The following is a 14754-nucleotide window of genomic DNA, read 5'->3' as shown; positions in this document are numbered from 1 at the left end:
TTACTAACAGTAAAAAGATATACACTGTAAGAGCTCTTTAGTACTACTGTAAAATGAAATTTCGAGAGAAGAAGGGTATAGAAGGCAAAAACAATATCTCAAATATTGTAATAAGTTGGCTGTCTTCTTTGTCCTGTTTTTTTTTCAGACTGCTGGGGAGGAAATGCATCTAGACAGAAGAACATTATTTTGGTTCAAGCTAACACTTGTGAGACTCATGTCATAAGTCACCACATCCCATCAACCACTATTCTCTATAATATTCATATTAATTTAACATTTAACAAGATAGAGGCTATTCTGGGGTACACTGGCAGGAAATACTTGATACTTTACCAGATTTACCTTATCATAGGTGACCACAGGATGAAACAAGATTCAAAAGCTATGGAAAACGACCTACACATAAAAGGTAATCATGTTGGGAATAGTGTCAGGCAGGGGAAAAATAGCATGTCTCACAATTTGTTCAGAGTCACTTTATTGGAAAGGCTCTGCACATATCTTTGCATACCACAAACAAGAAAAACAAGTTATCATAAATTAGAGAATTAAAAATAAAACATGTTTATATAATATTTGAAAGATGAAATATCTTGAGAAGTCATATTTGTTAGTACATTTCAGACACGACAGGCAAAAGTTCGCGATTTTGAAAGAGAATGAGAAAAAAGAGTGAAAGAAATTTTACGTATTTCTTTCTTCTTCTGTCCAAAATCTGGTTCTTGTGCTTTCTATTTTGGCTGCTATCTTTTAAAGTATGTAATATTCTAAAAATTTCTGGTATAATGCTATTAAGAAATACACAAAGATAATGTTTTCACATATGTGAGATTTTCACATATTATATAATATGGAAGCTTATCATTTTCAAACACAGGCTTCCCTTTTATAGACTGGTGTCTGCCACAAACTACTTATTTTTAAAGATATTTCCTTTAAATATACTAGTAAACTATCAGATCACTACATTTCATACTCTTTTATATGCAACTGAGTATCAGAAGCTAGAAACTTAATTGGCAGCAGCAATGATTAAATCTAGTCATAACTAAGGAAAAAAAAAAGTAAGTACTCAGGAAAAGGCTAAGAGAATGTACTTTATCTGGGCATTTCTGACACAATTTCTCATAATGTCAAAATAACATTACTTCGTGAATAACATTAATTATATGTAATATTTCTGCCATACAAATGATCTACAGATTGAATTATAACTTCTGTTAATTTTTATAAAAGATAAATTCTTTCCAACCAGTATTTAGTTGATGAAGAATAGTGATCACGGAACTTGGTTCAAATAGGGTTGTCCATAAAATAAATTCATTTTTATCTTTTCTAGAATATTTTTTTCTCTCAAAAGACAAAGAAGGGACTGAGCAGCTATAAAATGTCCACTTTTCTGGTGAGTAAATAAAGGTAAAACTGACAACATTGAACAAACATACTCATTTGGAAAATAAAATGTCAAATGGAAGACATTTCTTGTATAAGATGAGGCTAAATACAAATATCACAATATTCTCTTGTTAATGCACAGATCAGGTGTAACCTAATAAAGGTTGAATGGTTACATGCCCTGAAACTATGTATGGAAAGAATCTTGACTGAATCTGTAGCACCACCCTGTCACTATCAAACATAATAATAAATGAACATTCACTGGATCTGAAAGCTCAGTTGTTGCTGTAAATAGTCACTGACAGACCAAAAACGTCTCAGTCATGTACTTAGCTCATAAATTACTAAAGGCAAAACACTCAAATAGCCTTGGAAAAACATCTATAAGATGTGACATGCTATGAAAATATAGAAAGGACATTTCCTTGTTGCCATAAAGTACATCTGTGTCCTTTAAAACATAGCATCCACTCTGAGTTATCAGGATATAAACTGTTCTCAAGGGTCAGAAGTTGTTGAATGACACACCTGACTTTAGATCACTGCAATGAATAGACTCTGAGGTTCCTGCCCAGAGTCATAATTCTAAACTATTGTTAACCAAGATAATGCCACTACCACACCTGAAAAGGGTGCTCCTGACTGAACTGTAATACAAGTAGCAGCAAGCATGGTCACTCGAGGGCCACTGGACTAGGAAGAGTAATCAGGGGTTACTGTTAAATCTTTTGACAATTTATTTCTGATGCCCTTCCTTATCTTCAACTCACAAGTCAATAAGCAGAGGTAGAGAAATGTTTCCATAAAGTTAGGGCAAGGTAACTTATTACTAAAAGAGGAATTTACTTGAGGAATAAGTTAACATTATGAAGAAAATAGTCTTTAATGAAACACATCAACCAAATCAAATATTATGACACTTAATTCTATCCTTTACACCAACCTAAAAATCTAACCGATAAGATTTTATTTTCAAATGATACTTTTGTCCACCAGTCATTATTTTGACATTCAAAATCTTTCTTGGAATGTAATCTGTAATAACCAAGCACGGTTAAAATTTCCAGTCCTCTGAGGTAATTATTTGGAATCTGCGAAAAACAAAGTAGAAACAATGCTCTGTATGATATAGAGAAATGCTAAATGATTAATGGCTAAATCAATGATTTAAAATGTTTTATTTGTAAATGTAAAGAATTTCTAAATCTATTCGTTCAGAAAAGGAATAAGGAAAAAATGGCAAAATCTGCCTAACATAACAAGGAGATAGTTGGGTTTGACACAAGTAAGACTATATAGTAACTGAAATTTAGAATTCAGCAAATGTTTTCTTCTAGCACACTTCCTTTTGGCCTTTGAATCAATCATTTGCTGAGAATTTACAATTTATCTGGTTTTGTCTGTTTTCTACCATTTCCCCATTTCTCTTTCCAGAATTATCTTTTTTCTCCATTGATTAGATTTTTCTGGGTTAAACTGACTAATTTCACATCCAAACATTTAAAAAGTAATGTTACCTTATTAATTCCATATTAAAATGAAACAAAATACAAAAATCTTAACTTCAGTACAAATTATGAACTCAATCTCAAAAAATCTCTCAGGTTCTCATACAAGGACAAGTTTAGTCGTCAAGAATTAATATTCAGGCCAGGTGTGGTGGCTCATGTCTATATTCCCAGCACTTTGGGAGACCGAGGTGGGTGGACCACAACGTCAAGAGATCATGACTACCCTGACCAACATGGTGAAATCCCATCTCTAATAAAAATACAAAAATTAACTGGGTGTGGTGGTGCACGCCTGTAGTCTCAGCTACTCAGGAGGCTGAAGCAGGAGAATTGCTCGAACCCAGGAGGTGGAGGTTGCAGTGAGCCAATATCACGCCACTGCACTCCAGCCTGGGCGACAGGGCAAGACTACGTCTCAAAACAAAATGAATTAATACTCACAGGTTTGACATTATTTCTCTCGAAACTTTATAATAAGGAACAAACATTTTTAAAATGTATTACTTAAAAGTGGTTAGCCTATTTAACCTTGTGGAATATATGTCAAGTATCTTGCCATCTTGAAAGATATCTCACAAACTAAAGTCTGAGGATTTTCTCAACTGGCAACGTCAAGAGATAAAACTGAGCTAGAAATCTAGTCTACTACATTCAAGGATGTTCAAAAGAGTACACCAAATCTGTCATGTCATGTCAGCTTGTTTTGTTACCTCTATGTTTTGTGAAAGTAGAGTTACAAAAGAAGACCTATTATGGCAATAATATATACATTAACACGTATGCCAAGCTAAGAATAAATTCTTTTTCATTTTAAGATGAATGAATATACAAAATATATGTATATACACATATACATGTATATATATGTATGCGTGTGTGTGTGTGTATTTGTCATAAGCAACAGAGCTCTGTGAGAATTTTAATAAGTCTTCAGGAAGATAAACTCTACACTATGTATAATTCACTAAAATTTAACATTAGTCTCAGGATACAAAATCAGTGTATAAAAATCACAAGCATTCCTATACACTAAGAACAGACAGACAGCCAAATCATGAGTGAACTCCCATTCACAATTACTACAAAGAGAACAAAATACCTAGGAATCCAACTTACAAGGGATGTGAAGGACCTCTTCAAGGAGAACTAGAAACCACTTCTCAACGAAATAATAGAGGACACAAACAAATGGAAGAACATTCCATGCTCATGGAGAGGAAGAATCAATGTTGTGAAGATGGTCATACTGCCCAAGGTAATTTATAGATTCAATGCCATCCCCATCAAGCTACCAATGACTTTCTTCACAGAATTGGAAAAAACTACTTTAAAGTTCATATGGAACCAAAAAAGAGCCCACATTGCCAAGACAATCCTAAACAAAAAGAACAAAGCTGGAGGCATCACACTACCTGACTTCAAACTATACTACAAGGCTACAGTAACCAAAACAGCATGGTACTGGTACCAAAACAGATTCATAGACCAATGGAACAGAACAGAGGCCTCAGAAGTAACACCACACATCTACAACCATCTGATCTTTGACAAACCTGACAAAAAGAAGAAATGGGGAAAGGATTCCCTATTTAATAAACGGTGCTGGGAAAACTGGCTAGCCATAAGTAGAAAGCTGAAACTGGTTCCCTTCCTTACACCTTATACAAAAATTAACTCAAGATGGATTAAAGACTTAAATGTTAGACCTAAAACCATAAAAACCCTGTAAGAAAACCTAGGCAATACCATTCAGGACATAGGCATAGGCAAGGACTTCATGACTAAAACACTAAAAGCAATGGCAACAAAAGCCAAAATTGACAAATGAGATCTAATTAAACTAAAGAACTTCTGCACAGCCAAAGAAACTACCATCAGAATGAACAGGCAACCTACAGAATGGGAGAAAATTCTTGCATCTACCCCTCTGACAAATGGCTAATATCCAGAATCTACAAAGAACTTAAAACAAATTTACAAGAAAAAAGGAAACAACCCCATCAAAAAGTGGGCAAAGGATATGAACAGACACTTTTCAAAAGAAGACAATTATGCAGCCAACAGACACATGAAAAAATGCTCATCATCACTCGCCATCAGAGAAATGCAAATCAAAACCACAATGAGATACCACCTCACACCAGTTAGAATGGTGATCATTAAAAAGTCAGGAAACAACAGGTGCTGGAGAGGATGTGGAGAAATAGGAACATTTTTACACTGTTGGTGGGAGTGTAAATTAGTTCAACCATTGTGGAAGACAGTGTGGCGATTCCTCAAAGATCTAGAACTAGAAATACCATTTGACCCAGCCATTCCATTACTGGGTATATACCCAAAGGATTATAAATCATGCTACTATAAAGACACATGAACATGTATATTTATTGTGGCACTATTCACGATAGCAAAGACTTGGAAAAAACCCAAATGTCCCTCAATGACAGACAGGATTAAGTAAATGTGCCACATATACACCATGGAATACTATGCAGCCATAAAAATGGATGAGTCCATGTTCTTTGTAGGGACATGGATGAAGCTGGAAACCATCATTCTGAGCAAACTATCGCAAGGACAGAAAACCAAACACCGCATGTTCTCACTCATAGGTGGGAACTGAACAATGAGAACACTTGGACACAGGAAGAGGAACATCACACAGTGGGGCCTGTTGTGGGGTCGGGGGATGGGGGAAGGATAGCATTAGGAGAAATACCTAACGTAAATGATGAATTAATGGGTGCAGCAAACCAACATGGCACATGTATACATATGTAAACAAAACTGCACATTGTGCACATGTATCCTAGAACTTAAAGTATAATAATAAAAAATAAAAAATTTAACATTAACCAACATTTTAGTATCCACAGTATGATAAAAGACAATCCTTAACACTTCAAATACCTAACAAATTTTTTAAAATTTCAAAATGGACTGAATTATGCTCAGCATAGCTCTAGTGTCAGTGTATTTTATTATTTTTATGATGCTTTAAAAATTAGTAATTTCATATTAGGCTTACATAATAACTCTTTAGAATGTTTCATTAACTGGTTCATTTTCTAACTACATGTAATGACACAGCATATATTGTATTGGGAAAGCTGTTTTAACTTAACCCCTTTAATGCTGGTGTCTCTCCTTAGAATATGAGTAACTAACAAAGCTGCTGTAACATGTCTATTTCATACCTTCCTACATTGCCTTTTGGCTCTGTTTCATAATTAGAGAACCTAATCCAGAAAAAAAAACTGGTTTAAAAAATGTCCTCAAAATGCATACCATAAAACTTTATCATAAAACACCTTTATAATCATAAGTCAAATTACATGTTCCCATTTACTGTGTATCTTTGTACATTGCCTCTTATATGATATAATGGATACCAATCCTACGTTTGTTTTCATGAAACTTTAATATACATTCTTTGATGTGCTCATTGTAAGAAATCTAAGAAGGAGATAGAGTATCTATAATGAAGTCTGTTTTACTGAGGCCCCAAATATATTTCTTATAATGGTTATAATAATGATGTTATTTGGTATCTTATATCTGTAATGAGAAAAAAATTTATGAAAAGTTATTGGCCATTATAATGTTGTTTCAGATTACTTTTTAAATTTGAACATATTCCTTGGCTTACCTGTTGCATGTAACAAACTAGCTTCTACTCTGTGGGGAATTCTTGATGGAATTTTCATAGAAGCACGAATCTGGTAAAAACTAAAGCAAAATAAACAAGGAAGTTATTTCAAAACATATTTAAAAATATGGAATGCCCCAACTTCCACATTTGTATCTGTATTAAAATAATAAAGTTGACCTAATTATATCAGTCTCCCATAACATACTATTGTTGGAAAAAAAAAATCAGGCTTACATATCAAATGTAAGCATGGCATAAAACCAAAAGAGAAACTCAGTATATATAAAGATAAATGAAAGAAACAGATACAATACATACAATATTTTTTATTTTATATGTGATAGCAACCTGTGGAATTAGAAAAGCATCTAAGAGCTTCATTGTTTCACTTGGCTTTAAAGGGGCATGATAAAACTCCATAAAGTTAGATGACTTGTTAAGATTAAGATGAGGACTGCTTGAAAACATGAGAAAACTGAGAAAAAAATCGAAGTGGAATCAGTGGGAACCTTGAAAGCAGGGGAGAGCAAAGTTTTCTAGGAACTCTCCAACTTTCCATTTTGAAGGTTTTGACTAAAGATCAAGCAAAATATTGCTATTTTAAAATGTAAAGATATACGATATAAAAGCAAATTAATACTAAACAGTGGTAGACGCTTCATTTTAAACTTCCTCAGCACAGAGACCATGTCTTATTTATAGCGTACATTCACAATCCTTGGTTTACACACAGTTAAGTGTTCAGTATGTGTTTGCTAAAATTTGGAGACATTTAAATAAAACTCTGCATTTATCTGACACCATTTTTCACAGAAATAGAAAACACAATACTAAAATTTGTATGGGACCACAAAATACTCTGAATAGTCAAAGCAATCTTGAGCAAAAAGAACAAAGTGGCCAGACGTGGTGGCTTATACCTGTAATTCCAACACTGTGGGAAGCCAAGGCAGGTGGATCACTTGAGGTCAGGAGTTCAAGACCTGCCTGGCCAACATGGCAAAACTCCATCTCTAACAAAAAGACAAAAAATTAGCCAGGCATGGTGGCATGTGCCTGTGGTCCCAGCTACTAGGGAGGTTGAGTCATGAGAATTGCTTGAATCCAGGAGGCGGAGTTTGCAGTGAGCTGAGATCACACCACTGCACTCCAGCCTGAGAGACAGAGTGAGATTCTGACTAAAAAAAAAAAAAAAAAAAAAAAAAAAGGGTCACACTCCCTGAGTTCAAAATATCTTTCCAAGCAATTGTAATCAAAACAGCATGGTACTGGCATAAAAACAAACACATCAACCACTGCAACAGGACAGAATTCCAGAAATAAACCCACACATTTACGGTCAGTTGGTTTTTGACAAAGGTGCCAAGAACACACAATGAAGAAAGGACAGTTTCTTCAATAAATGGTGTGGGGAAAACTGGATATCCTCAGGCAGAAGAGTGAAATTAGATCCTTATCTCATACCATATAAAAAATCAACTCAAATGGATTAAAGACTTATACATAAGACCTGAAACTGCAAAACTATTAGAAGAAAACACAAGGGGAAAGCTCTATTACATTGTTCTGAGCTATGATTTCTTGGATATAACCCCAAAAGCCCAGGCAACAAAAGCAAACATAGACAAATAAGATTACGCCAAATTAAAAAGCTTCTGCAGAGCAAAAGAAACAATTAACAGACTGAAGAAACAACCCACAGATTGGGAAAAAAATGTTTGCAAACCAAAAAATATTTGTAAACTATACATCTGATAAGGAACTAATATCCAAAATATATAAAGAATTCAAACAACTCAACTTCAAGAAAACAAATAACCAAATTAAAAAATGGGCAAAGTGCAGGAATAAACATTTCTCAAAAGAAGACATACAAATGGCTAACAGAGATGTAAAAATGTTCAACATCTGTATTTATCAGGGAAATACAAATCAACACCATGAGAATCACCCACATCCATTGGAATGGCTATTATCAAAAAGAAAACAGAAAAGATAGTCTTGGTGAGGATGTGGAGAAAAAGGAATCACTGCACACTGTTGGTGAGAATGTAGACTAGCACAGCCGTTATGGAAAATATTACGGAGGTTCCTCAAAAAACTAAAAATAGAGTTACCATATAATCCAGCAATTCCACTACTCGGTACATATTTAAAGAACTGAAATCAGTATATTAGAAAGATATCTGCTCCCCTGTGTTCACTGCAGCATTATTCACAATAGCTAAGATAATGGAAGCAACTGTAGTGTTTATCAATGGATGACTAGATAATGAATGGCAAATGTAGTATATATACACAACAGAATACTACAGATAGCCTTAAAAAATAAGAACATTCTGTCATTTGCAACAACATGAATGAACCTGGAGGGCATTACGTGAAGAGAAATAAGCCAGGCACAGAAAGACAAATAATGTATGATGTCACTTATACGCAGAATCTAAAAATCTTGAACTCATAGAAGCAGAGAGTAGAATGGTATTTACCAAAGGCTGGGATTGCAGGGGGTGGGAAAAGAGGAGATGTTGGTCAAACAGTACAAAGTTGCAGTTGGACAGGAGTAATATGTTTTAGTGATCTATTGCACTGCATGGTAACCACAGTTAATAATAATGTATATCTCAAAATCCCTAAAAGGATAGATTTAAAATGTTCTCACTACAAAAAAAAAGTAGGTGAAGTGATATGTTAATTAGCTTGATTTAATACATACATCGAAACATTACATTGTACTTCATATATACAATTTTTAAATTGTCAAAAAAATTTTTTAAATATGAAAAGAAAGCCACCTCTCTGTTAGAATGTATCAGGGAAAGTCCATTCTATATTAACCATTTTGAGGGAAGAAACCATATCTAAATATTCCATACCAATGGTCAACAGCTTTCTTAAAGGGCTTGACAATATATTTTTACTTTGTGGGCCATAGTCTCTGCTGTGACTACTCATTTCTACTGCTGAGCAAAAGTAGCTATAAACTAAGTAAATGGACGTGGCTGGGTTTGGCTCAGTATCAAGCCAGATTTGGTCCAAAGGCTGTAGCTTTCCCACCCATTTATGTATTCCCACAATTAGCACCATGATAGTATCTCACCTAACATTAGATGAAAAAATACGTCTTTAGTTGATGAATATGCACACTATGAATCATTAGATTTGATTCCTAATTAGATTTTCTGGTAATAATTATGTTTTTAAAATAGAAATTAATGGAAGGATAAAAAACAGAAAAAGCAAAATACTTTTAAAACAGCCTATCATAAAAATATGTGATCACTGATTCTGCAGAATTTTATAAGATGCTATGTCAATAAAGTGTTAAAAAAATTTTTTAATCCCCACATTTAATATATACTACTAGAACACCATATAGTAATTTATATTCCCTAAATGCCATTTGTTCATCACTTATTGAAGATCTATGTGATAGGTGTTAGAAATACAGGGAAAGAAACACTAAAAGCAAATATACATATTATTTTAAATAAAGTTCATCTGATATTTATGAAAGCAGTCTACTATTGTAAATACATTTTTTATTAAAATTATTGCTACTTTAAAAGGTATAAAATTTTTTAGATAAATAATTTTTTTTCTTTTATTCTTTTTCTTATGGAGACAGGTCTCACTCTGTCACCCAGGCTGGAGTGCAGTGGTACAACCATGGCTCACTGCGGCCTCGACCTCCTGGGCTTAAGCAATCCTCCCATCTCAGCCTCCCGAGTAGCTGGAACCACAGGCATGCCTGGTTACCTTATCTTTTCCCTTCCCTCCCCTTCCCTTCCCTCCCCTCCCCTCCCCTTCCCGTTCTTTCTTTCTTTCCTTCCTTCTTTCCTTCTTTCTTTCTTTGTTTTCTGAGACAGAGTCTCACTCTGTCACCCAGGCTGGAGTGCAGTGGCACAATCTCTGCTCAGTGCAACCTCCACCACTCAGGTTCAAGCAATTCTCATGCCGCAGCCCCTGGAGTAGCTGGGATTACAGGCGTGTACCACCAAGCCTGGCTAATTTTTGTATTTTTAGGAGAGACAGGTTTCACCATATTGGCCAGCCTAGTCTCAAACTCCTGACCTCAAGTGATCTACCTGCTTCCCTTCCAAAGCACTGGGATTACAGGTGTGAGCCACTGCACCCAGCCCCAAAATTTTAAATGTGGATGAGTTAATTATTTAAAAAAATATATGAAGTAAGAGATAAAAAAAATTCAAAAATCAAAGAATAAAACACTTCCATGTTAAGAGCTGTGGTCGGCTAGGTTATTCAGAACAACCTCTTGCTAAAAGACAATGCCAGGTAAAGTATAAAAAGTATATCTGTAAAAGTATTGAAGAGCTCACAAGATAGTATGGAATTACCAAGGAAAATTTAAAGGAAAGCAAAATCATAGTGAATTAGGCAAAGCAATTAAACTGCTTTTGTTCTGAGGCCATCTGTTGATATATTCCAGCAAACCTTAATTGAGAAGAAAATTGAGATGAAAAAGACCAATCAACCAACAGAAAGATGAAAAAAAAGGTATGATTAAACAGTTCATAGAAAAAGAAATGCAAATGACTCTAAATATACAAAAAGAGTTCAATTTCACTTATAACTTAAAAAACTATAAATTTTCACTACAAAAATATATCCATTCTCAACTATCAGAATGACAGAAATCCAACAATCTAACAAAATATAGTCACTCTTCATTCAACAACAGGGATACATTCTGAGAAATGCATCCTTAGATTGATTTCGTCACTGTGTGAACCATGTAGTGTACTTACACAAACCTGCTGATTATACTACACAGGCAGACTATACCATATAGCCCATTGCTGCTAGGCTACAAATCTGCACCATGTTACTGTACTGCAAACTGCAAGCAATTATAACACAATAGTAGGTATCTGTGTATCTAAGCATAGAAAAAGTAATGTATCACACTACGAGGTTACCAAAGCTACTACCATCACGAGGTGATGGGAATTTTCCAGCTCCATTACAATCTTATTGGACTACTGTCATATTTGCGGTCTGTCACTGACCAAAATGCAGTTAAATGGCGCATGGGTGTAATATGTTGGCAAGCCTGTGGGTAAACAGGAATTCTACCACAGCACTAGTGAGATCATAAAATGGCACAACCCCATATGGAATGTAATTTGGCAAAAAAAGAGCAAAAATAGGTGTCATTTACCCCTTGCCTCAACAGCCCACTTTTAAGAAGATATCCCAAAGATAGTATGGCAAAAATATTAAATGATATATGCAGATTGTAGTATTAGTTGCAACAGCAATTGCAATATTGTAGTATTAACTGCAATTGGAAAATGTAAGATAAAAACAAAACGTCCGATAGGGGGACTGGTTGAATAAACTATGGTACAACTATACAATGGTGTAAAATGCAATTGTAAAAAGGAATGTGACATATCTCTTAGATTTTTGTAAATTTAAAATTGGTGGGTTAAGCTAAAGGTTTGATTATGTACTTCCTACAGTATTATATCAAAGGACATATAATGTCTGGTTGTCTCTTTTTTTTGTGATATGATGGATTCAGGTGTTACCACCCGAATGTTAATCACTCACACTTAGAGGAGTGACCTCTGAGATACACTTTTAAACAACAAAAGCAGGGTACAGAGTGTATGTATCCTATGCTACCTTTGTGTAAGATGGAAGGGTGTGACTATATATTTATTTGCCTCTATTTTCAAATGGAAAAAAAATAAAAGGATATACCAAAAACTAATAAAAACAAAATGGTTATCTATGGGATGAGGAGAGAGAAGGTACAGGGATCAAAACGAGATCTATCTCAATATAGTGGACTTTACAGAGTTTTGATTTTGGACCCATGTAAATTTTTTATATAATTATAAAACAAAGAAAATGTCAATCCCTAAACAACCCTGAAACAAATAAACGTAATGTATGTCTACTTGATTGTAATTCCACAGAGAATTACTTCAAGTGATTTTTAAAACAGTATTTTGACTGCCTATTCCTCATGGGATATATCTTGGCAAAAAAAAAAGAATCATGAAGAAATTTTCAATATTTATGGTCTTGATGGTAATGCTGTATTATTTTGAAACTATTCTACACAGAAATGTCCACACACATACATAAAGTAAGTAATGATCTACATTACTAGGAACAAAGATTTTCTCTATAAGTAAAAAGAGACACAAACATAAAATTAAAAAAGTAAAATCCTTGTAAACTTAAACTAGAATTGGAAATATCAGTATACATTAATCATGTATTTTTCTTTTAAAAATGTATTTGTGGTCGAGCATGGTGACTCATGCCTGTAACCCCAGCACTTGGGAGGCCAAGGCAGGTGGATCATGAGGTCAGGAGTACGAGATCAGCCTGGCCAACATGGTGAAACCCTATCTCTACTAAAAATACAAAAATTAGCCAGGTGTGGTGGCCAGCACCTATAATCCCAGCTACTCCGGAGGCTGAGGCAGGAGAATCGCTTGAACCCAGGAGGCGGAGGTTGCAGTGACCTGAGACCGTGCCAGTACACTCTGGCCTGGGCGACAGAGTGAGACTCCATCTCAAAAAAAAAAATAAAATAAAAAACAAAGTATTTGCTAATGCTGTTAACTGAAAGGACTTAGAAGAAATGACCCCAAAATGTGTACCTTCAGTGTATACATTATGATTTCTAAGTACTATTTCCTAATAAAAGGAACCAGGACTCCTTGGCTGACTCCAGGTCTGGATCAAAGAATGTACAAGAGTCTGCAACACCTATATCATAATAGAAAACAAGAAAATTATCAAACACTGCTTAGACTGTCCTGTGGGAAATTCACAGAAACCAAACTGAAAGGCTCCCTCTAAGCATCAGAAAGGATAGTGACACAATATTTTTTTTCTTTTTCTTTCTTTTTTTTTTTTTTTGAGACAGGGTCTCACTCTGTCACCCAGACTGGAGTGCAGTGGTGCGAGCTCAGCTTATGGCAACCTCTGCCTCTGAATCTCAAGCAATTCTCCTGTCTCAGCCTCCCGAGTAGCTGGGATTACAGGCGTGTGCCACTGGCTAATTTTTGTATTTTTAGTAGAGAAAGGGTTTTCACAATGTTGGCCAGGCTGGTCTTAAATTCCTGACCTCAGGTGATCCACCTGCCTCAGCCTCCCAAAGTGCTGGGATTACAGACGTGAGCCACCGCGCCTGGCTGATAGTGACACAATATTATCAGTAAATATGTTGAAAATCCATGAGTTCATATTGGCACAAAATAAAAAGTGATTGTACGTGCAATACGCTACGGCAACAGCAAAATAGTCTGAAAACAAGTAACTAAGGAGAAATAATAAAACATTTATTATGTCTTTTCTGTGTAAACTATATGTCAGAATAACCAAATAATGAGGCAAAATTCTTCACAGAATTCCAGGTAATAAATGTATAAGGAATAACAGAATTTGGATATCTCCATTTTTTTTTTTTTTTTTTTGAGACAGAGTTTTGCTCTTATTGCCTAGGCTGGAGTCCAATGGTGCAATCTTGGCTCACTGCAACCTCTGCCTACCAGGTTCAAGTGATTCTTCTGCTTCAGACTCCTGAATAGCTGGGATTACAGCCCAGCTGATTTTTTGTATTTTTAGTAGAGATGGGGTTTCACCATGTTGGCCAGGCTGGTTTCGAACTTCTGACCTCAGGTGATCTGCCCGCCTCAGCCTCTCAAAGTGCTGGGATTACAAGTGTGAGCCACCGCGCCCAGCCCTGGATATCTGCATTTTATAACCCCTAGTAAAATAACGACTCTAGGTAAAGATCATCAATGGGTACCATCAATTAAGTGATATGGAACTGTTTAATGGGTCCATGAGGTTGATAAAATACCTGAATCAATCATATCACAAAAAAGAGAAAGTCAGAAATTACATGTCCTCTGATGCAATGCAATAGGAAGTACATAGCATCACTTGAAGATTCGTCTCAAAAACTCTTGGAATTTAATCAATCCTTCAGATTAAACCATCAATTATAAATTTTGGAAAACATAAGAGACATATTGACCAAATGCAAGCTATGAATTTTGGGGTGAATATTGATTCAAACAAATAATTAAGAACACACTTATGAGATGACTGAGGAACCGTGTACACTGGATTATTTGATATCAAGCAATTGTTTTAAACATTCATTTAAGTACAACAATGATTTTACAAATATGTTAA

The 14754-nt window shown here is 35.0% G+C and overlaps 1 protein-coding gene across 10 annotated transcripts in view; it reads right to left on the bottom strand.

Annotated features, from left to right (window-relative positions):
* The window catches only part of FAM135A (family with sequence similarity 135 member A), a 135207-nt gene that overhangs the window by 102247 nt on the left and 18206 nt on the right, over window positions 1-14754 (bottom strand). For all 10 annotated transcript variants that reach the window (XM_003897792.5, XM_009205456.4, XM_009205455.3 and 7 more), the window contains exon 5: window positions 6562-6641. In XM_003897792.5, coding sequence (XP_003897841.1) covers window positions 6562-6641 — 80 coding nt within the window. The remainder of the gene's footprint in view (window positions 1-6561; window positions 6642-14754) is intronic.

The sequence above is a fragment of the Papio anubis genome, chromosome 6 (assembly GCF_008728515.1).
Source record: "Papio anubis isolate 15944 chromosome 6, Panubis1.0, whole genome shotgun sequence".
NCBI classification, from domain to species: Eukaryota; Metazoa; Chordata; class Mammalia; order Primates; family Cercopithecidae; genus Papio; species Papio anubis.
This window is presented reverse-complemented; position numbering and strand designations above follow the sequence as displayed.